The sequence below is a fragment of the Trachurus japonicus genome, chromosome 3 (assembly GCF_045865225.1).
Source record: "Trachurus japonicus isolate A0001 chromosome 3, Traja_1.0".
In the NCBI taxonomy this organism is placed as follows: Eukaryota; Metazoa; Chordata; class Actinopteri; order Carangiformes; family Carangidae; genus Trachurus; species Trachurus japonicus.
Genome location: NC_140909.1, coordinates 3,861,155 through 3,885,448, shown reverse-complemented (window position 1 = coordinate 3,885,448; position 24,294 = coordinate 3,861,155). Strand labels below are relative to the sequence as shown.

General features: G+C 43.6%; 2 protein-coding genes across 2 annotated transcripts in view; one reads left to right on the top strand and one right to left on the bottom strand.

Annotated features, from left to right (window-relative positions):
• Nucleotides 1-7,973: 7,973 nt before the first annotated feature.
• stk16 (serine/threonine kinase 16) lies at nucleotides 7,974-23,239 on the bottom strand. Its single transcript, XM_085773074.1, has 8 exons — nucleotides 23,121-23,239; nucleotides 22,673-22,802; nucleotides 17,398-17,617; nucleotides 14,426-14,559; nucleotides 14,210-14,297; nucleotides 10,521-10,649; nucleotides 10,267-10,388; nucleotides 7,974-8,136 (listed from the first exon to the last, which is right to left on the bottom strand). The coding sequence occupies exons 2-8, from the start codon at nucleotides 22,756-22,758 to the stop codon at nucleotides 7,998-8,000; spliced, it is 918 nt and encodes a 305-aa protein (XP_085629200.1). The 5' UTR covers nucleotides 22,759-22,802; nucleotides 23,121-23,239; the 3' UTR covers nucleotides 7,974-7,997.
• A 373-nt stretch (nucleotides 23,240-23,612) lies between these two features.
• Nucleotides 23,613-24,294, top strand: part of pcnp (PEST proteolytic signal containing nuclear protein) — a 9,832-nt gene continuing 9,150 nt past the window's right edge. The window contains exon 1 of the mRNA XM_085805319.1: nucleotides 23,613-23,620. The gene's annotated coding sequence lies outside the window, so the exon portion shown is untranslated. The remainder of the gene's footprint in view (nucleotides 23,621-24,294) is intronic.

Genomic DNA, 24,294 nt, shown 5'->3' with positions numbered 1-24,294 from the left:
AGGCATTTTTTACAGATTGCATTATAAAAATATGTTGTAGAGAGCACACAGGTTCAAGGTCTTGGTCGCTTTTGTGTTATTAGATTTTTCAGTGGTTGTAATCTACTGCTTGACTTGATCCGGCGGTGTTATTCCCATGACCCGCCGGGCAGCGTCTGGGAAACCAAAACTAGGAAACGCTGTTGCTGGGCGAGTCGACCACTAAATAATAATATCAGAATAACTATAAAGACAAAACGATATATTTATAGAAAATGGACCAATTAACAAGTGGTAACGGAGATTCATCCACATTAATATGAGACTCTTTAACAGGGCTGGTGGCTGCTGGCATAAACACTCTATGTGGTTGTTCAGGGCCACAGCCGTTAGGTGGGGGGCCACATGATCAGAAAGGTACCGGGGTTCATCAAGTCATTTAAACATCCTGAGGTCTGCACGTGCAGCTATGAGCTTTATATGTAATGTGAAGTCAATATTCAGCTTCTTTTATCTCACATTTGAGACATTTGGTGAAAATAGAACGGCAGAATGACAACATTTGTGCTCAAAAAGCAATCTGACAAAATGTCATTTTAGACTTGTTTTCTACACGTATCTATTACTGTATTCATATCCTATTTCAAGCACCAAAACAGTTCATTCTCATGACTGAAGGAGTGTTTTCACAAGGGATTGGACATTTTTCAAAAAGCAGACCTCAAATTTCCAGCATTTGTCCTAAATTATTTCTTTCTACAGTGTTCTAGGCAAATACATGGGCATAAACACGTCTGTATTCAGTTTTAACCAGTGATTTGGTGTTTGTCTTAGAGTGCAGGGCCACAAACAAAAATCTTGTGTAGGGGGCCACCAACATCCTAGGACCGGCCCTGCTCTTTAACCAAAATCAAACTCCTTGGGGAAACTTTAATCGTATTAGTCAACGTTATGACCCAGTCCTGTCATCAGACCTGACATCAGACCTGCACACCGACTCAGATGATTTAAAGAGACCTGGGAGCAGCCGCTCTGTGCTGACCCATAATGCTTTGCTAATTAAATAATTCACTAATTGATTCATCGCCAAATCAATAAACCCCCCCAACACACACACAGACACACACACACACACACAGACACACACACACACACACACACACACAGACACACACACACGGTTTATGGTGCATGAGAGCTACTGTGAGGTGTTTTCTGACCGGACCGAGGAGAAAGAAGACGGCTGCTGCTGCTGGGGTTAGGGCTGCGTATGCAACACACACACACACACACACACACACACACACACACACAGACACACACACACACACACACACACACACACACACAGGAAGTGGATGCCGGGCAGAAAGCCGTGGGATTGGTGCTCGGCTGCAGACGAACATCGACTTGACCTTGTGCTGTTGTTGTATGACATCATCCAGACGCTCACAGGGAAATGATGGTGAACACACAAAAAGAAAGGGGGGGGGGTGACAGCATGTGTGTGTGTGTGTGTGTGTGTCACAGTCTGTGTGTGTGTGTGTGTGTGTCACAGTCTGTGTGTGTGTGTGTGTGTGTGTGGTTTCTAGTCGGGCCGATTGTAGTAGAAGAAAAAGGGAAATTCAGTGTTGATACCATTAATTAAAGTGTAATGAATCCTCTGGGTGTTTGTGTGTGGAAGAGGCACCTGCACTGTAAATATATATATATATATGTGTGTGTGTGTGTGTGTGTGTGTGTGTGTGTGTGTGTGTGTGTGTGTGTGTGTGTGTGTGTGTGTCTGTGTGTGTGTGTGTGTTCAGGTAGGAATTACCTTTGAAAGTAATTGGGGACAGCAGTGAAATGTGACATCTGTGTGATCCGAGTGGACGCGCCGGCTGTAAATCAGCTGCTGCAGCCGCTTCACACACACACACACACACACACACACACACACACACACACACACACACAGACACACACACACACACACACACACACACACACACACACACAGACACACACACACACACACACACACACACACACACACACACACACACACACACACAGAGAACAGGCAGCAGAGCTCAGGACTCAGATGAAGGTTGTACTAGTTTGTCCAGTCGTTTGACTCTGAGCCAACTTCAGTGTTTTTCATTTAAGATGAAACTTCATTAATTAATACGAGACAATTTATTTTTTTTCAAAAGCTCTAAATTAACAGTTACAGCTAAAAACAAACAATGATCCCAGCCCTGTGGCCTGCACCGCCTCAACATTTCACACTGTTGAACGTTACATTACTGATGTTACAGGTTTTACTGGTTTCAGATCAGGCAGAGGGACTAACGATGAAAACTACAGAAGCTTTTTAACCTTCCTGTCGTCCTTATCTGTTCCCTTCCTCCATCCTTCCTTCTTTCCACAATCCTTATTTCCTTCCTTCTTTCCTTTCTCCCCTTCATCCTTCCTTCCTTCCTCTTTTGATCCAATTGACCTGATCTGTTCCCTCCCTCCGTCTTTCTTTCCTTCCTTTTCCCTTCCTTCTTTCCACGATCCTTATTCCCTTCCTTCATTTCTTCCTTCCTTCATTCCCTTCGTCCTTCCTTCCTTCCTCTTTTGATCCAATTGACCTGATCTGTTCCCTCCCTTCTTTCTTCCTTTTTCTTCCTTCCTTGAACGAATCTGTTCCCTCCCTCCATCTTTCTTTCCTTCCTTGTTCCCTCCCTTCCTTCCCTTCGTCCTTACTTCTTCCTTCCTTTTTGACCCATTTAACCCAATCTGTTCCCTCCCTCCTTCTATCTTACCTTCCTTTTCCCCTTCCTTCTTTCCTTCCATCCTTCCTTCCTTGGGTCAAGCTAACTCGGGTGCATTTACATTTGTTTGTTTTTTTTACAATGTTTTATTAATGTACATTGTCCCTTTTCAGATAAACTATAAACTGAAACTAAACTAAACTGAAGGTCTGGACTCAGTGTAACTGGTCAAAAAGGTTAAAACCAAAGAACTCATCACTGGTTTTTAGGGAAAAGCCTCCACCGACCAGACTGCCCTGCTGCCGTTCATGACTCGAACGGTTCAACACTGCAACAGTAGAAACACCTGGCCACTAGTATTATTATTATTATTATTATTATTATTATTATTATTATTATTATTATTATTATTATCATTATTATTATTATTATTATTATTATTATTATTATTATTATTATTATTATTATTATTATCATTATCATTATTATTATCATTATCATTATCATTATTATTATTATTATTATTATTATTATTATTATTATTATTATTATTATTATCATTATCATTATTATTATTATTATTATTATTATTATTATTATTATTGGCAGTGACCTCTCATTTGAGGTCGATACTGATGCAGTTTGCACAAAGGCTGAGCAGCGCATGCATTTCTTTCATAAGTTGAGAAGTTTTAATGTAGAACCACTTTTATGAGGATATTTTACTCCTGTTTTATCGAGTCCATTTGAACCTCTTTTATCCCTCAGTGTCAAAGATAAGAACAGGCTCAGTGATGTAGTGATACTGTATGTGTGGCAGGATTGCAGGGACAAACTTTGAGGATTTCTCTGTTTTGTACAGTTTTTATTTATTCTATTGTCAATGCACTTATTTTATGTCTTGCTGTTGAATGACTGTTTGTTTATTGTGCAGCTGAGAAACTGAATTTCCTTCGGGATAAATAAAGTATCTATCTATCTATCTATCTATCTATCTATCTATCTATCTATCTATCTATCTATCTAGAACCAGGGCTATCAGGAAGGCAAAAATGATTCTGAATGGAGCCTAAACAACGTCAAATAACAATTCAAACAAGTTGATGGACAAATCACTTGCAGATAGTGTGAGATAAACTTGTTTGAATGATGGATAGATGCTTCTAAATGCATCCTAAGTGTGTGTGTGTGTGTGTTATCTGGAAACATCTGTCCTGAACATCTGTAGCGACCGACTGGACCGACAGACGACCAGAGATGATTCTTATGAACCTCAGTCACAACAACTCCACCGGCCCGTCTCGTGTTCAGACCTGCTGCTGCGACACCGAGCCGTTTCCCTCCAGACATCCACAGCTACGACTGGAGCGGCGATCTGGGCAAATCTACCCGGCAACAGAGGTCACGTCGTCATCACTGTGGTGGTGACATACAGATGTTACTGCAGCTGCATCCGTCTACTCAGCTGCACTTCACTGCTACACAACGTTTTATCTCACAGGTTTAAACAAGTGGCTTCATGTTTAGAAATAAAAACCTGCAACACAAACTGATTTCTAGCTGACCCACGGTTTGCACTTTGGTCCGTTTTAGGATTGATAACTCATAATAAAGTATCCACACTATTGCAAATCTGCATTAATTTGGTGTTAACAACTATTTTCCTCACAGTGGACAGTTATTTAAATAAAACCAAAGAAAGATAGTCTGTGTTTTTGTGTCATTGCATAAATATAATTAATAAAACTGTCTATTTTTTGTTTCCTCTTCTCTCTTCACACATGAAGCTTTTGTAAAATGTTTTTATTATTGTTAATTCAATTAATCTATGGATAAAGAATACACATACAAAATATAAGACGAGGTTATAAAACATTATTTTCTGTTACAAGTTTAAGTAACTAACACTGTGCAGCAATGAAACACTGCTTTGAGATTAATAATGTGTGTTTGAGATAATATTAATAATAATCCACTAATGTTATAGATAATGGTCCAACACTTGGTTCTTTGTCAACATTTTGCTTAAAACGTTCGTAAAATTTCACTTCAGTGACGTTTAGAAGCCATTATTTTAATTTTTTTTATTCTATTTAGTAGTTTTGATGCATACATCATCTAATTTGTAAAAGGATTTCCAGAAAAATAAAGGAGTAGACTACATACGTTTGTGTCATTCTGCCGCCTTTCATTCAGGAATTTACTTACTTTCTTGTATTTAATTCTTTTTTCAGTGAATGAAACAAATTAATAAATAAACTAAACTTTCAAATGCAGGACTTTAACTTCTAATGGATACTGTCATATTGCAATATAAATAAAGAAATGTGATGTTTCCTCTATCACTGAAAACTGAGACTAAACTCAGCCGTCCCATGTGTCTTTAGCTCTTCAGGATGAAACAAATGTTTATGCACCAAATTCACTAAACACCAGTGGTGAAACTAAATAAATATCACTGATAATCAATAAAAGTCCTAATAAAAAATAAAAGAGTGTGTCCACAGTGAATCATATTTAACATTTATTTATCCTGTGCAGAGAATGAAAGATGAGAAATAATTTCATAACAGAATTCCCCATAATCAAATAACACTCTTACTGATTCTGCAGTTTAAAAAAATGTTTTGTTTACCAGCAGCATGATATTAATGTATGTAATGTAATATTAGTAACAACACAAAATCTTGAAGTCAATTTGACATTTTTCCAAACTTTGCATTAAAAAGATAATTATTTTAAACCGTGTCATGTCAATTACCGTTCCAACAATTAACTGCATAATGTGTTAAGTTTCAGGGACACAAGGTCCAGTATCATCACCGCATTACAGAAGCACAAAAGCAAATATATCAACTTAAAATGCCCCAACGTTTTTAGTGTATATATATCTCATTATAATTAAACTTTTTAAGACCATCAATCAGACTCTTTGAGATGTGGGTGAACCCTGAGAGAACAAAAGTTTACACATGACAGGAAACTCAGAGTTAATAAGGAAAATTGGAATGGAAAGAAAGAAAAGAAATATTTAAAAACACAATACAGAGAGAAGTGAAGAAAAAAAAGAAAAAAAGAAATTACACTGTGACTTATAGTTAATAAAAACATGAGTTAAGTTGTGTCGGTGTGTGATTCAACAGCGCTGTGTTGGAGCACCTCTGTGTGTGTGTGTGTGTGTGTGTGTGTGTGTGTGTGTGTGTGTGTGTGTGTGTGTGTGATGTTGCAGCACCTCTGTGTGGTCAGATGCAGCATTGCAGGTGAAGAGAAACTCGACCTCTCAACTTCCCCAGTGTGAGTGACGGTGTCGAGAAAAGCTAAAGAAGGCGAAGCCGCGTGATGACGATGATGACGACTGCTCAAGTGCGACTATAGACCTTTTCAGAGAGTATAAACAAAGACAGGTGTGGCTCGTTAGAAAACGCTCTGGTACACTAAATGGAATGGAGCCTTAATTAGTATCCTTGGTAACACCTGTCTTTGTTTATACTCTCTGAAAAGGTCTAGACAAGATGCTGCTCTCACTAAAAACTGAACCTTGGACCGTGTTGTTTTCTGTTTCTTATAGGGAATCAGTGTAATCTGATATGTACTGACCTCAGGCAGCTTCATCCACCAGAGAGTCCAACAGAACACATATACAGTATATACCGTATTATCATCATCCCTTTTCTGATTTAAAATAACATAAACTACTTCTTTAAAGGGATAGTTCACCCAAAATTCAAATTTCCCTCATTATCTCCTCCCCCTCATGTCGACTAAGAGCTGTGAGAAGTTTCAGAGTCCTCCGTGGCTTCTCTGAGTTACGGCAGCAGTATTTGTCCATATGACGGTTGCAAATGGATACCAACTGTCTTCGTAACAAAAAGACACACCAAGAAACATCCAGATACCTCCATGCTGCTCGTCTGTAATGTCCGTCTTGTATTGAAGCCCCGACATGAGAAACTGTTCCGCCGGTCACAAGAAGAGCAGTGAACTGAGACACTGGAAGCTTCCGCTACAAATAAGCTTAAAATATAGACTTATTTTATTTTTTTCGGAACAATTTCTCATGTCGGGGCTTCAATACCAGAGGGACATTACATACGAGCAGCATGGAGGTATTTGGATGTTTTTTGGTGTGTCTTTTTGGATGAAGAAAGTTGGTATCCATTGACAACCATTATATGGACAAATACTGCTGCGCAGACCCCCCCTGTAACTCAGAGAAGACACGGAGGACTCTGAAACTTCTCACAGCTCTTAGTCGACATGAGGGGGAGGAGATAATGAGTGAAATTTGAATTTTGGGTGAACTATCCCTTTAAGACAAAAAGGAAAAGACTGAAAGGATGCATATTTGCAAAGAAAGGTAACAGCCTGCAGCCTGTTAGCTTAGCACAACGACTGGACAGACGGGGAACATCTCGCCTACAAACCAACAACTAATCTAGACGTTATCTTTTCTTATTTACACACACACACAAAAAAACATGTTAAAATGGTGCAAAAATAAAAACCAGGCACATCAACGCCCTCATGTACAGTTTGGTTTTGTACAGCGTAGAAAAAACAAAGACAAAACATGAGAATAAGTGAGTTTCAGATGAACCTGTAGGTGGGTTGTGTCACTCTCTCCAGTCTTTATAACGGCGCTAAGCTAACAGGCTGCACGGCTGAAGGGAAAGACACGAGGGGTCACTGAAACGCTCGGAGAAGGCTAACGCGTACTGTCCCTTTAAGATTACAAGGTAAAGCCACTTAATTATTAGAAGCATAGAAGAGCATTTGACCCAAATCCTCATATCACACTACAGGATCAAAACAGATTTAAGGCCGTTCAGATTATTTTGGTAAGTTTTGTCACGATTCCAAGAGTCAGTTTGATCCGAAGCATTCACAACTAAAACATCAAACTGAACCGTTTCATAGCTGAGTGAAGTCTGTACCGATGCTTTTACACGTTCAAGTCAATAAATAAAAAGGAATATTTTCAGGTGTAGAATAAAGAGATGTTCGTTAATGTGTGCAGACACCTCAGGAAGAGGAAGAGGGTGAGCAGCACCACGTGGTCCAGTGTAGCAGCAGCAGCAGCAGCCATGTCAGACCATGTTGGTGTGGGTGAGCAGGTCCAGTGCAGCAGCAGCAGCAGCATCAGACCATGTTGGTGTGGGTGAGCAGGTCCAGTGCAGCAGCAGCAGCAGCATCAGACCATGTTGGTGTGGGTGAGCAGGTCCAGTGCAGCAGCATCAGACCACGTGGTCCAGTGCAGCAGCAGCAGCAGCAGCCATGTCAGACCATGTTGGTGTGGGTGTTGGGGCTGCGACTCTGCAGGTCCTGCACCTGGTCCAGGACCCAGTTGATGTTGGGTCTCTCCTGGGGGTTCGACACCATGATGGAGCTCAGCAGCGTCTGCAGCCCCTCCGAGTAGCTGCACCAACACAACACCAGACAAGACCAGACAAGACCAGACCAGACGGCACATTAGGACAAAGTTAGAATAAAAAGAGGCGGCAATTGATAAGAATTTAGAGATTCTGATTCTATTATCGATATTGTTTATTAGGAGTGGGAATTTTTTACTATCTCACGATTTGATTCGATTCTGATTTCTGGGGCTACGATTCGATTCAAAATGGATTTTCGATCCAAAACGATTTGATTCCTAATGATTTCTGCTTCAGTCTGTCGGTGTTAAAGGATCCTCATGATCTACTCCAGTCTGCTTTACAAGACAGAACGACTGAAGTGTCTTTTTCACATTTATTGAGCTTTAAAGCAGATATCAGTGGAATGTTTTTGTTAATATAAGTCCTAAATAGTCCTCTTTTCCGTCAGCAATCACTTACATGAAGTATTTCAGCCTAAACACGAGTCTCTCCGTCACTCTGCTCTGCTGTAACCCGAGGAGAAAATTTTCCTTGTGGGATACAAGTGTTATCCAATGAGGGGAGAGAACGGCATGAAGGGCTGTGTGTGCAGCCAAGGGATGCGCGTGAATGTGGTGACGTAGCACGAGGACCAATTGATGCCTGACAAGGGCGGGGGCTGCTAACTCATGGTGCGTTCAAGGAAACTCGTACTTTGTGTTTTTCCTTCCTGTGAAGTCATACCAGTTCGATCTGGTACGAGTTCACGGGTCGGAAGTTACGAGTGGCCGTTATAGGGAACTTTCACAGACAACAGGACGGTAAAAACACGAGCTACGGGTTACCTGGAACGCTACCAAGTCGTAGTTGTGACTTGAAGCTGTAACTTACGGTTTCAAAAGCCTGCCTTGAACGCAGCATTAGCCGAAACGGCCTTGCCACTGATATCTGCTTTAAACATGTATCCATGCTTAGATGGAATTGTTGAAACTGTTGCATAAAAGTAATATCACATATTGCTTAAGTTACAAAATTAAAAGTGCCTCTTTATTAAAACAAATAGTGCTGTTAAACATGCTGCCTTTTAAATTCTAAGGAAATGGAGGCCGACAGCAGCAGATTTGTTTCATTTTTTATCTTTTAAAATCGATTTTGGGACATTTTATATCGACTCTAAATCGTATTAAATGAGAATTACGATTCTTATGTTAATCGATTTTTTGGCACACCCCTGTTGTTTATCGAGCCGATTCATTTTTGATTCTGGTAAAGTAGACAGGACTGACCTGCCTGGATTTTGGCCAATAACATGAAATATTTTTTACTAAGAAACAAAAAGACTTATATATACATTTTATTTTAAAATGTATTAAAAACTTTTAGAGATGCTCATGTGTCGTGTCAACAAGCGATTCTGTCCTGACATCTAGTGCTGCTGCCTCTGAAGTTCCTGTCATGGTTTTAAACACTGTTGTTCAAGACACCGATCTAGAATATGTCTATACCTCTTTGTATTTTTTATTGACTGGTCGTTTGTTGACTGGTTTACATTTCTGATTTGCAAGTGGGTATTGGGGTAGGATTTTCATTTTTCTTTGTTTATATCACCCAACATGTCCATGGTGAACCTACACTATGTTGACCAACAATGTCAGCTTTTTGTCTTTAAAAAAATAAAACTAAGTTAAGAGGCATATTCCTGCTGTAGGCTATTACAAATAGTTTCATATTCACCACATAACGCTGAGTTAAATGTGAGTAGTCATTCGGTTAAAAAACTGTTTTTTGACCTCTGTCTTTCTCTCTTTCTTAAAAAAATCTTTTTCTGTCTTATTACCTCAGTCGTCCTTTTTTATTTTCCTCATACTGGATTATTGTTGTATCATTGCTTTATTTTTGAAGCAAAATGTGGAACAGAACAAGGTTTTTTTTTTGTCATTGATGTGGATGTGGAGGGATTAGAGCGTCTAGATAAGGCTTCATTAATAAGGAAGCTACACTATCAGTGTGCAGTGATTTCATATGTTCCTGCTTCCAACCAGCACCCGACCACCTGTTGTTTACTTTAAGACAAACTCACTCTGACTGGCCGTTACACAAACCTGGATAAAGGACATAACAATCATTTGAAATGTTTGTTCTGCACAAATGCAACAACAGGGAAGTGTGTTATGAAGGGAACCGTGACGGACCTGCAGGACTGTGGGATGGTGACGGGGTTCTGGACGGCCAGGGCGACGCTGTCCCCCCTCTGGAACACCAGGTCGTACGGCCCCTCCAGCATCATCATGCAGTACAGCACGCAGCCCAGCGACTGCAGCCACAGACACAGGGAGAAGGAGGAGAAGGAGAAGGAGGAGAGGGAGGAGAAGGAGTCAGAGGATGATGATGATGAGCCGCGGTGACATTAACAAGACGTGCAACACGGGGAACACGAGGCTTTTACCCAGATGTCGGTGCGCTCGTCTATGATGCAGTGACTCTCCACGCTGAAGAGTTCTGGAGCTCGGTAGGAGATGGTGCAGCGCTGAGCGGCCCAGTCCTGAACCGTCATGGCTTCTCTGGTTCCTCTCACCTGTCACACATTCAGCTTCATTACAAGACTCAGGAGCTTCAGGAGTCTTATGAGATGTTATGTAAATACTTAGCCTACAGTTTTAACAGGCGTCATGAATTTGATTTAAAAAAAAACAACTTGCAGCAGAATCATGTGGAGATAAAACATATTTCTGCTTTAAGATGGACGCAGAATAACATTATTTGTGCCCTATTACATCTGTGCATTGGTAAAACACCCAAGAAATTATAAACTGTGTCTGATGAGGCATGACTGACAAGACCTGGTGCCATGTTGTTTTTAATTTGTGCTTCACTGGCTTTAAAAATGCTGCTGTGTCATCGAGAGGTGAAAAAGAAAAAAATCTTGACTGTGTTTCTAAAACAATGTTTTCACTCCTATAAGCGGCCTCACACCACAACCACTTTAAAATGTGTTCATTATTCTGAAAGTGGCACAAGATCTACAGCAAGAAGAGACCACTACATACAATCTCAATCTATATAATCTCAAACTATAGTCTCCATCTATATGCAAAATCTGTTAGGAGCCTTTTCAGTTTAACAGCAGAGCAGTGGACACCTTGTCAGCCAGTATCAGAGAGTGCAGTACATTGAGCAGCTTTGTTTGTGCTCTTTCTTTATTTCAAAAGCTTTATAAAGTTTTTTGAATTGAATTGAAAGCTGGTAGAAAAATACTCCTGCAACAATTAAATTTAGATTGCTATGTATTTGTGAAGAGGCATTGAGTGTGTGTGTGTGTGTGTGTGTGTGTGTGCACCTGGCCTACGTGCATGTTTGATTGTGAATGTACGACAGGCAGTGAAATGTGTGGGATAGGATATGAAATTGTAGTGTTTGTATTTTAACAAGCTATTCTTTTTATTTTTCTGGATATGGAATCTCAAATTTTGGATTATAATGATACCATATATGGATGTAACTGTTTTTACTCCCACCTTGCTCTCATGTTGTTTGCTGTTGTCTGTGCCCAGTGAAACTAAACTGCAGATGGCACAATATACTGTATGTAATGAGCTTTGTCCCTGTTAAATAAACTAAATAAATAAATAAACTCATCATCTGCACAGGGACTTGATGAGTTGCAGTTATAAGTTGTATTTGGAGTTGAACATCACCAACTCAGCTTCAAGCTCTGGATGACTGACTTCAGGCTCTGATTTGGCGTGGGCCGATCGCCGGTTTCAGGGTCAAACCACCAGGTTATGAACAAGTCACCGTTTCAAAACCACGACAACTTTCCGTCATAACGTTCCTGTGGTTTGAACTGTTTTTCTGTGTGGTTTAAAAAAAATTCTATTTCTCGTCAAAGAGAGAAAGAGCAGGTCAGAAATCCCTCAGGTCGTGTGCAGCTGCAGCGTAGCGTCGACTATCAGTTGTGATGCTGTATTGAAAGCTGCACGCTGAATTCAAACTCCAAACATTTATACTTCGTCCAGCGTTGATGCTCAGGTCACAGGTTACAGACGTAGATCTGAGACAACACTGTCTCATAAAAGAAACGATTTGGGTGTTTGAAAGAAAACTCTGGGGCGGCGTTTTAAGATTTAACCACTCTGGGGCCGGTTTCCAAAAAACAGCCTTCCTTAAAGGGACAACCAGGAGTTTTAGAAAGTGAAGTGTTTCATACTACATTTACCATGAGCCTCCGAGCACCGTGAAATTCTTTGACCGGGTCAAGACAGACTCATGTTTTCATTCATCAAGAATTAAAGTCAGAGGTTGGAAGACGATCACATACCGTCGTAGTTCCCACCATAAACGGAGATTCATACGGCGGCGTTATTCTCATGACTCGCCACGAAACCGAAAGTAAAGAAACGCTGGTCGGCTCGCCCAGCATTTCCAACATTAATTAAAATAACAAAATAACGATAGAGACAAAACCATAGATTTATAGAAAATGGGCCCATTAACAAGTGTGGGTAGCATAGATTCATCCACATTAACGTGAGACCTTTTTATAACCAAATAGAAACTCCTCGTTGTCCCTTAAAGGTCTGCATTTATTTAGATTTTAATTTAGAAGAATTATTTTATTATTCATTTCAACTTGATCCACAAACTACTATTACTAATGATCCCAAATGTTCTATATGTTGTTTAAAAATAAAAGACTGTGTTCAGTGGAAACATTTTTTTCCCCAGACATTTCAAAACAACACATTTTTAGAGCTGTAACTGCAATACCACCAAACCGTAAAACTGTGATACTTTTGCTCAAGGTTATTATATAATAATGCTTTCAGGTTGTTATACTGTATATTACTGTCAGGTTGTTATACTGTATATTACTGTCAGGTTGTTATACTGTATATTACTGTCAGGTTGTTATACTGTATATTGCTGTCAGGTTGTTATACTGTATATTACTGTCAGGTTGTTATACTGTATATTACTGTCAGGTGGTCATACTGTATATTACTGTCAGGTTGTTATACTGTATATTGCTGTCAGGTTGTTATACTGTATATTACTGTCAGGTTGTTATACTGTATATTACTGTATATTACTGTCAGGTTGTTATACTGTATATTGCTGTCAGGTTGTTATACTGTATATTACTGTCAGGTTGTTATACTGTATATTACTGTCAGGTTGTTATACTGTATATTACTGTCAGGTTGTTATACTGTATATTGCTGTCAGGTTGTTATACTGTATATTGCTGTCAGGTTGTTATACTGTATATTACTGTCAGGTTGTTATACTGTATATTGCTGTCAGGTTGTTATACTGTATATTACTGTCAGGTTGTTATACTGTATATTGCTGTCAGGTTGTTATACTGTATATTACTGTCAGGTTGTTATACTGTATATTACTGTCAGGTTGTTATACTGTATATTACTGTATATTACTGTCAGGTTGTTATACTGTATATTACTGTCAGGTTGTTATACTGTATATTACTGTCAGGTTGTTATACTGTATATTACTGTCAGGTTGTTATACTGTATATTACTGTCAGGTTGTTATACTGTATATTACTGTCAGGTTGTTATACTGTATATTACTGTCAGGTTGTTATACTGTATATTACTGTATATTACTGTCAGGTTGTTATACTGTATATTACTGTCAGGTTGTTATACTGTATATTGCTGTCAGGTTGTTATACTGTATATTACTGTCAGGTTGTTATACTGTATATTACTGTCAGGTTGTTATACTGTATATTGCTGTCAGGTTGTTATACTGTATATTACTGTCAGGTTGTTATACTGTATATTACTGTCAGGTTGTTATACTGTATATTGCTGTCAGGTTGTTATACTGTATATTGCTGTCAGGTTGTCATACTGTATATTGCTGTCAGGTTGTTATACTGTATATTACTGTCAGGTTGTTATACTGTATATTACTGTCAGGTTGTTATACTGTATATTGCTGTCAGGTTGTTATACTGTATATTGCTGTCAGGTTGTTATACTGTATATTACTGTCAGGTTGTCATACTGTATATTGCTGTCAGGTGGTCATACTGTATATTGCTGTCAGGTGGTCATACTGTATATTGCTTTCAGGTGGTCAGTAAAACGTAACCTGCTCTCTCACCTCGATCCTGGCTCGGTTCATGGAGCCCAGGTCCATCAGAACCGGCCGGTCGTCCTCATCCAGCAGCACGTTGGTCGGCTTCAGATCTCTGTCACATCACAGCAGCGGATTAATGACATGTAGACGGTCGTTGTTCACCGCCTGTGTGTGTGTGTGTGTGTGTGTGTGTGTGTGTGTGTGTGTGTGTGTGTGTGTGTGTCTGTGGAGGGAAGTTACCTGTGTGCATAACCTTTGTCATGGATGTTCTTGAGTCCAGAGCAGATGCCGAGGAAAATTTGCAAGATCAGTTTTTCAGGCATGGAGCTCCCTTTGTCTCGTAGCTTCTCCAGAACAGACCACAGGCTGCCTTTCTACACACACACACACACACACACACACACACACACACACACACACACACACACACACACACACACACACACACACACACACACACACACAGATCAGTTTCCCCTTTAAAGTTTAATCCTGTCACTGCTGCAGCAACTTGTAAAACAAAGTTAGACACAAGTTCAGTTTGTTCCTTCGTCTGTAAATAACATAAACATGTTGAAGAACAAAAACTGGAAACAAAAACACAAAAGCAGAATCATGCATATTTGAAACGGAGTGAGAAGAAGCTGTTCTTATTGAATCCATAAATCATGAATAAATCACTCGCCCCATTTCCTTATTGCCCTTCATTACATTGTTTGTGTTAGGGAAAATAGAAAGAAAATTAAAATAAAAACATCTCAAGAGTCATGTTTTTGTACTTCATTTTGAACTGCTCCGTGTTTGGACATTGCTTTAAAGGGATAGTTCAACATTTTGGCAAATCGGCCCATTGCCATAATCCCTATAGTCATAGCAGTAGGTTCGTTACCTTTAATTGTCGGTGCAAGCTGTTTTTAGAACGGCGGAGCAGAGCCGTGAGCTGCTCAGAGCTACGCTACGGAGGCTCATTATGGGATTTCTTGGTTTCCCCTCATCAAACTCATCAAATACACAATCCAACAACTCCACAACGCTCTGGTGGACAAGTTGTGAGCTGCACATTCACCACGCTATGAGATAATAACACAACGTTACCACACAGAGTTGTTTTAGAGGGAAATACAGAGACTGTTGATGAAAAACTGTCCCTGAAGGCAACGTGCATCAGCGGTTTTGCATGAATTTCCCTCTACAACAACTCTGTGTGGTAACGTTGTGTTATTATCTCATAGTGTGGTGAATGTGCAGCTCACAACTTGTCCACCAGAGCGTTGTGGAGTTGTTGGATTGTGTATTTGAGGAGTTTAATGAGGGAAACCAAGAAATCCCATGAGCCTCCGTAGCGTAGCTCTGAGCAGCTCACAGCTCTGCTCCGCCGTTCTAAAAACAGCTTGCACCGACAATTAAAGGTAACGAACCTACTGCTATGACTATAGGGATTATGGCAATGGGCCAATTTGACAAAATGTTGAACTATCCCTTTAATTAATTGTTCAGACTGTCCCATACTTTCTCACCACATACAGACACGCAAAAACTTTCCCTTGTAGTTCTTACTTTTGTTTTTGTGAAGTAAAACAATCCCCTTAAAGGATCATAGGGCAGGATTAATGAGAACGGCCAGTGACGCGACGGCCGCTGCGCGTAACTACAGCAACCAGCGAAGCCACCGCCACGGGAGCGCGCACAGACTCTTCACTGTTTACTTTACTCTTTACAGTCTTTCCTATCTGGGGAGGGAGGGGGGGTATTTTATTGTAGGTTCTCTCTCTCTCTCTCACACACACACACACACACACACACACACACACACACACACACAGACAGACAGACAGACAGACACACACACACACACACACACGCACACACACACCTGCCTCTTCACTGTGCTGCAGCAGGGGGCTGCTGTCTGTTCCTCTGAGCTCCTCTGCATGGATCTGTATGGGCTCCTACTCCTACAGGCCGGTACTGAGAATTAACGCGCCGGGTCCGGGTGTCGGGCCGCATCTGTCAGGGTCCGCGGTCCCATGAAAACCAATCAACACCGGACATATTCATGATTTCATTAAAAAAAAAAAAAAAAAACGGACGCGTCGCGGACACGCCGGCCAGGACGTGAAAAGTGGACGTGTCCGGGCAAAAGAGGACGTTTGTCCACCTGCCTGATAACGTTATTAAAGTTATAACGTCGGCTTTTAACCACTAGCTGCGGCTAATGGCTAATAATAAGACAGTAGTGAAGAGGGAGAGGGTGTGTAAGTTAGTGACCTGCTGCTGCTGTGTGCGTGTGTGAAGGGAGGGGGAGAGAGAGTGGCGGGGGGGGGGGGGCTTTTAACAGGGCTTTCAGTTGTGCTGGGTCGTTTGCTGGCAGTAACAGTAGGCCTAATTTGGATCCACCCTGGTTCAGAGCGATTGATATAAGAGGGAGTGTCGCCACTCTGTTACTGTATCAATGGCTCTGCCGCGGTTGCCCTCTTCATGTCTCCGTTCCATTGATCCATTGGAAGGCAGTCGTGGACGCGCTGACGTCAGGTCCGCCGACCAACGCGCGAAATTCACCCCCTGAATTGCAGCGCATTTTGCAGCACAGACCCCGTTCAGGGCAATCGAGAGATACGCGGATGGGCTCGTTCTTTTTGGTTTTGAACGCTTCCTCACCCATTATTATTTAAAAAACGTAAAACGCATGGGTATTTTCCGGTATTTTCTCACAAATCCTGCCCTATGATCCTTTAAAGTATATTCTCCTTCCCTCTGACTAAACATTATACAATACAATTAAATTCAATTCAATTCAATTCAATTCAATTCAAAGAACTTTATTTTTCCGTTAGGAACTTCATTTGTGGAAAAGCATCAGTGCAAGTTTAAACAAGATAAATACTTAAATAAAAATGTTAAAAAGTTAAAAATACGAAACAAATGTTAAAACGAGAGAAGGAAGCACACACACACACGTATGTCTAGAGCTAGACTTCAGCTCTGTATACTACCTACTGTTGTAACATGTTATGTCAAAATGTAAAAAGAAAAGATTATGATAAATATTTTTATTCTGTGTGTACTGGGGGTGGGACTAGATCAGCTTTAGCTTCTCCCTCTTTCCCTTTCGGCCATGTGTGTTATATTATCTGAACTGAGATGAAGTGTGATGATGATGATTTAATTGACATGCCCGAAACAAACAAACAAACAAATAAATAAATACTTACGCTCATGTACGGCAGCAGCAGCCAGGCTTCACTCTTTCCTCCCCGGTCGACGAAGGTGTGAGCGACCAGGCTCAGGATGTTGGAGTGGTTGAACGTCTGGTGCATCTCCACCTCCGTCTGAGCCTCCTGCCGGCCCTCACGGTCGTGACAGAGGATCCTCTTCAGGGCGTAGAACCGCCCGTCCTTCACCCCCTCCACCAGGTCCACGTAGCTGAACCCGCTGAGGGGGGGAGGAGAGGAGGGGAGGAGGGGAGGAGGAGGGGAAGAGGAGAGGGGGGGAGGAGGGGAGGGGAGGAGGGGAGGAGGAGGGGAGGAGGAGGGGAGGGGAGGGGAGGGGAGGAGGAGAGGAGAGAGGAGAGGAGAGGAGGGGAGGAGGAGAGGAGGGGAGGAGGAGGGGAGGAGAGGAGGAGGAGGAGAGGAGGAGGGGAGGAGGGGAGGAGGGGAGGAGAGGAGGGGGGAAGAGAGGAGGAGAGGAGGAGGAGAGGAGGAGGGGAGGAGGAGGAGGAGGAGAGGGGAGGAGGGGAGGAGAGGAGAAGAGGAGAGGAGGGGAGGAGGAGAGGAGGGGAGGAGGGGAGGAGGAGAGGAGGAGGAGGAGGAGGAGAGGAGGGGAGGAGGGGAGGAGGGGAGGAGAGGAGGGGGGAAGAGAGGAGGAGAGGAGGAGGAGAGGAGGAGGGGAGGAGGAGGAGGAGGAGAGGAGGAGGAGGAGAGGAAGAGGAGGAGAGGAGGGGAAGAGAGGAGGAGGGGAGGAGAAGAGGAGAGGAGGGGAAGAGGGGAGGAGGAGAGGAGAGGAGGAGGAGAGGAGGGGAGGAGAGGAGGAGGAGGAGGAGAGGAGGAGGAGAGGAGGGGAGGAGGGGAGGAGAGAGGAGAGGAGGAGGAGAGGTTTTTCTTCATCTTTGCATCTTAACTTAGGAGGATCGAACCGGAGGGCTGAGGAAGATGGGAGAGAGGAGATATGAGGTAGAGACAAGTTTGAAAAGGATGCGGAGGAGTGTAGGTCGTGATGGTTGAGGAGGAGAGGGAGAGGACGAAGAGCGGCCACACACACCCCCCCACGATGGTTGTAGTTGGGGTAGAAGTGACGGAGAGGATGTGGAAGATGTTCTCTGGAGAGAGAGCTTGGGTTTATGCGTTGGGAGAGATGACTTGTGTTTCTAAGTTATGAGGAGTGAGAAGATGGATCTTTTGAGTGTGAGGATATGGAAGGAGGAGAGGAGGGAGAAAGAGAGTTCTGTGTGAGTGAGGGGTAGGTTAGCCTGAGACGGAGGGAGAGGGAGGAGGATGAGGAGGACGAGGAGGATGAGGGAGAGGAGGCGGAGGAGGCAGAGGAGGAGAGGGGATGGAGGAGGGAAGAGGAGGGGGGGAGGAGAGGAGGAGAGGATGAGGAGGAGAGGAGGAGGAGGGGAGGAGTGAGGAGGGAGGGAGGGTGAGGAGGGGAGGGAGAGAGAGTGGACGAGGAGGAGGAGAGCAGGAGGAGAGGAGTGAGGAGAAGAGGATGAGGAGGGTGAGTGAGGAGAGGAGGAGAGGATGGAGGAGGAGGAGAGGAGGAGGGAGAGAGGAGAGGAGGAGCGAGGAGGAGGAGAGGAGGAGGACGGAGGAGAGGAGGGGAAGGAGGAGAAGAGGAGAGGAGGAGGGAGATGAGAGGAGCGACGAGGGGAAGAGGAGGGGAGGAGGAGAGGAGGAGGAGGAGGAGAGGAGGAGGAGAGGAGGGGAGGAGGGGAGGAGAGAGGAGAGGAGGAGGAGAGGAGGAGAGGAGGAGAAGAGGAGAGGAGGGGAGGAGGAGAGGAGGAGAGGAGGGGAGGAGGAGGAGAGGAGGAGAGGAGGAGAGGAGGAGGAGAGAGGAGGAGAGGGGAAGAGGAGGGGAGGAGGAGAGGAGGAGGAGGAGGAGGAGAGGAGGAGGAGAGGAGGGGAGGAGGGGAGGAGAGAGGAGAGTGAGGGGAGAGTTGGGAGGAATGAGGGGAGGAAAAAGAAGGCCTATGGCGGAGTAGGAAGGGAGAGGAAGGAGAAGAGGAATGGAGGCGACGGGGTAGGAGGAGGAGAGTCGTGGAGGGAGAGGAGAATGGAGAGGGGAGAGAGATGAGCGGCAGAGTCTGAGAGGGGCAGAGGAAGGACTGCCGGCTGGATACGCTTCTAGAGTCTTCTCATTCTTGCTCTTGCTTAGTTCTTGCTGTGCGTCGCGTGGTCTTTCTTGACACTTTCTTCTATGGTTCTGGACTGCTGGTGGTGCATATTGGGGGCTTCTCGTTCTTTGCTCTTCTGTCGTGCGTTATTCGTAACTTGGGCCCAATCGCTTGCTTGGCTTGTCTTTCTTCCTTTTCCTCTCCTTTTCCACCGTCGACGGCGTGCGCTGTGGGATATCCGTATCCTCTCCTGGGGGGGGGGCGGGGTCTTCGTGGTGCGCGTGGCGGTTGGGGGGGCGGTGGTTGTCGTTCGAGGTAGTTGTTTTCTCTTGGTTTCCGGCGTATCTGACTGGAGGCTATGGGTTTTTTACCTCGCCTGGTAGGGTCTTTTGGGTTTTCGGTGCCTGTAGGGCGGGGGGTTGCGCGTCTTTTATCCGTTCGGCGTATCCTTCTTTTACAAAACTTGTTTTGGCTCATGCTGGGGGGGGGCGGGGTGGTGGTACGGGTTTCGGGTTCGGGGCAGCGGGTGATGAGAAGCAGGAGAAGATGGAGAGGCGGGGCGGAGTGGGGGAGGGTGAGGGGTGGGGAGGGGGGGGGGGGGGGAGGGGGGGGGGGTGTGGGGGCCGGGGGGGGGGGGTGGTGAGGGGGGGGCGACTTTTAGTTGGCGTTTCGGGGTGCGTGACGGGTGGGGGTGGGACGAGGTAGGGTAGGGTTATACTTCGAGCTGCTGCGGGGTTGCTTGTCTCTGTTTCACGTGGGCGTGCCTGGGGTCTCGCTTTGCATTTGCTCGTGCGGGTCCTTCTGTCTCGTCCCTAGCTGGGTGAGACCTCCTTCTTGCTCAAGGCGGGTGGGGTGGCTGGGCTATCGATCTTCGGGCGGGGCGGTGGGGGGGGACGAGCTTCATCTGGATGCGTGTCGTTCTGGGGGTTAGGCGGGGGCGGCCTGCCGGGGTTCGGGGGGCCGTCCTCGGGCGTCGCACGCTTGCGTCGGTAGTCTGCTTGGGGACGCGGTCGGGGGGGTCTTGCGGGGGGGTGGGGCTCGGGGTTCTCAATCCGAGGGGGGGGGGGGGGGCCGAGTACCATGGGTCTCGGTGGGGGGCGGCGGGCGGCTGGGGTCTCGTGGGGGGGGGGGTGGGCGCGGGGGGGGGGGGTTGGTGTGGGGGGGGGGGCGGCGGGGTGCTGGGGTGAGTCAATGGAGGGGCGGAGGAGAGGATTGAGGAGAGGCTGGGATGGGGAGCGGCAATGAGGCTTAGTGGGCGTGCGAGGAGGGGGAGAGGAAGAGGGGAGTGAGAGGAGAGGAGAGGAGAGGGGAAGAGGAGAGGAGGATGAGGGAGAGGAATACGGAGGAAACAGGAGAAGGTAGGATGAGATCGGAGAAGAGGAGAGTCTAGAGAGAGGAGAGGATGAGGAGAGGAGAAGAGGAGATAAGAGGAGGAGGTGGGGGGGGGGGGGCGGGGGGGGGGTGGGGGGGGGGCGGGGGGGGGGGGGGGGGGGGGGGGGGGGGGGGGGGGGGGGTGGGGGGGGGGGGGGGGGGGGGGGGAGGAAGAGAGGAGAAGAGGAGAAGAGGAGAGAGGAGAGAGGAGAGGAGGAGGAGAGAGGAGGAGAAGAGGAGAAGAGGAGAAGAGGAGAGAGGAGAGAGGAGAGGAGGAGGAGAGGAGGAGAGGAGGAGAGGAGGAGAAGAGGAGAGAGCAGAGTCGAGTGCATCAGTCCAGATTAGACTTTAAATGATGATCGTCCTTATTCATTGAGACTCACCAAGTATAATTTTTCCTTTTTGCTATAACTGCTCATTGGCCCTTTTTGAATATGGGATTTTTGTTACAATAAACACTTTTTTTGGACGTGTCACAAAAGACGAGCTCTAAATTCCTCAGCGGCTGAAAGGGTTGAAAGACAGCTGCAACCCCATGTTTAAGTTATGAAAAGACCAATATCAACAGTTCATGAATCTACTAATTCCTCAGTAACAAATCTCTGAGGATGTCAGTATTTAAAAATGAGCCAGTTTCACTTCGGAAAATTGATCTTTTGCATTAATTATCTCACAAACAATATCACACAGTTCACTGTTTAACTAAAACCTGATATTCTAGTTTGTATTTAGCATGTCATGAGGTATGTGTTGGACCGAGACAAACAGTGGAGATCATTGTAAACTGTCTTGGACAAGAGTAAGAGGTCAGAACAATCAGCCATACCATCATTTGTCTTAATTCACCAAGTAGTTTTGGTTTTCTTAATGACATTTTATGATTATTAAACTGATGTGTGTGTTGATTTTACGTTTTAAAAATCACAGATACAATACGTGTAAAAGTATTCATCCCCTGTTGAACTCTTCCACATTTCGTCAGGTTAAAACCACAAACTTAAATGTGTTTTATTGGGATTTTATGTGACAGACCAACACAAAGTGGCGCATAATTGTGAATTGGAAGGAAAATGATACTTGGTGTCAAAATATGAAAAGCGTGGCACCATGCATATGTATTCAGCACCCTGAGTCAACACTTTGTTGAACCTTTCGCTGCAGTCACAGCTGCAAGTCTATTGGGGTTTGTCTCTAGCAGCTTTGCACATCAACACACTGACGTTTCTGCTCGTTCTTCCTCTTGCAGTTCAGTCAGGTTGGATGAAGAGCGTCTGTGAACAGCAGTTTTCAAGTCTTTACCACAGATTCTCAGTAGGATTTAGGTCTGTAGGACTTTGACTATGATGTAAACCAGTCCATTGCTGAACTTCTTCCATCCCAGTCTCAAGTCTTTTGCTTGTGCCGACAGCTTTTCCTCCAGGATTGTCCTGTGTTTAGCTCCATCCATCTTCCCATCCGCTCTGAGCAGCTTCCCTGTCGCTGCTGGAGAAAAGCCTGATGCCTGATGGTGTGTTCAGGTCCATGTGCATTGTTCAAAAGTTACATTTCTGGTCTTTGATTTGTAAAAAATCTTGAACACCATGTATCATTTTCCTTCCACTTCACAATTATGCTCTACTTTGTGTTGGTCTATCGTATTAAATCCCAATAAAATACATTAAAGTGGTTGTAACGTGATAAGATGTGGAAAAGTTTATGGGGAATACTTTTGCAAGGCTCTGTAATTGAGTTTTATAAACAAAACAAAAACAAAACAAAAAAACAACAGGAATAAGTTGAAACCTTACCCTTCGTCTAGTTTCTGGACAAAGTAGTACTTCTTGTTGTCGATGTTGAGGGAGCTCCGGGAACATAAACACAGAGTTTGTCCCATCTTGACTGGATCATTGTTTGTTTAACACCGAGCTTTTAAAGGGCCTGGGCAGACAGAAAGAGTCAAATAAAAAGTTATTAGAGAGACAGTCAGACAGACGCAATGTTAGTTACCAGATAAACACATTAATAATGTAAAACAACCCGTGAGATAATGAGTTTTGGTCTAAAAACAAAATGTTAAGTTGACTGTTTCTAGGTTGGCTAACTTAACGTTGATGAGGGCATAGCAACTTAACCAAAACGCAACATTAACATCGATTTTAAGCGTTAACCCATATTTTATTTAACTACCTGACACAGTAGACAGTTAAATGTGACAAACCAGCAACATACTCGGTGTTGTTGTGTGTTTTTTCTTACCAGTTCGCTCTCTGTTTACCCAGTTAGCCATTAGCATTAGCCATTAGCATTAGCCGTTAGCATTAGCCGGCTGTCATAGCTGCTCCATTCTGCTTCTTCTTCGTCTTCTTTGGAGGTTGGCAAACACAAAGCTGCGTTCAGGAAAACTCGGAACTCTGAGACTCCCAGTGGAAAACTCAACTCAACTCAACTCAATTCACTTTTATTTATTATTATACATTTATTATTTATTATTATTATTTAAGTATGTGAAGATGGGTGGAGTTTTTAGATATTTGGCTTTGTGAATAAAGAATTTGGCTAGGATTAGTAAGACATTTTAAAAAAAACTGGAAAACTCCGAGTTCCGAGTTGTCTTGAACGCAGCATAACTTCTGTTTCTTCCTGTGATAACGGTGCAGGACGCTGAGAGGAGAAGAGCGACACCTACGACACCTGGCGGCGAGAAGCGGCAACAGCAAACATGGCGGATTACGAGCATAAACGCAGCGACGACGGAGGTGATATTTGTGCCGTTTTAACGCCTAAAAACAATACATGTGTCATAAATAAACAAGTCCTTTATTGTGGCTTTAGCTCGATCTGTTGTCGAAATATCAACATTAGTGTTGGAAATGTTCGTAAAACGTCACGACGCTAACGTAATGTTAACTACATGTAACGGCTATCTGTGGCTAACTGATGCTAATGCGAAGTAACGTTACGTTTTATTGCTATTAATGTTATATTTAGATAATGTGCGCATGGAAATTAAAGATGATAGAAGATAAAGTGACTGTTATATTATAGCCAGGTAAAGACAGTGTGTCTTGTTAGTTTCCTAGCATGGTGTTAGCCTAGCTAGTGTGCAGGTAGTTAGTATTTATATTTCAAGATATTTACTGCAGGTTAACAACGTTACTCTTATTATATAGATTAAATAACACAACTATAATATAGATTATATTATATTATATTATATTATATTATCAATAGTCTGCACTCACAGTCCCTAATATAAGTGGACTAGGTTAAATGGTAAAGTGGAATCTTTGTTTTGTTTGTTGGTGGCACAGGTAAAGGTGATAGCTTTTTAAAAAAATATATATATATATAATCATCATAATTATTATTTTTCATTATTATTATTATTTATACTCTCCAGTTCACAGAAAACAGTTGTTCACCTTGGTGA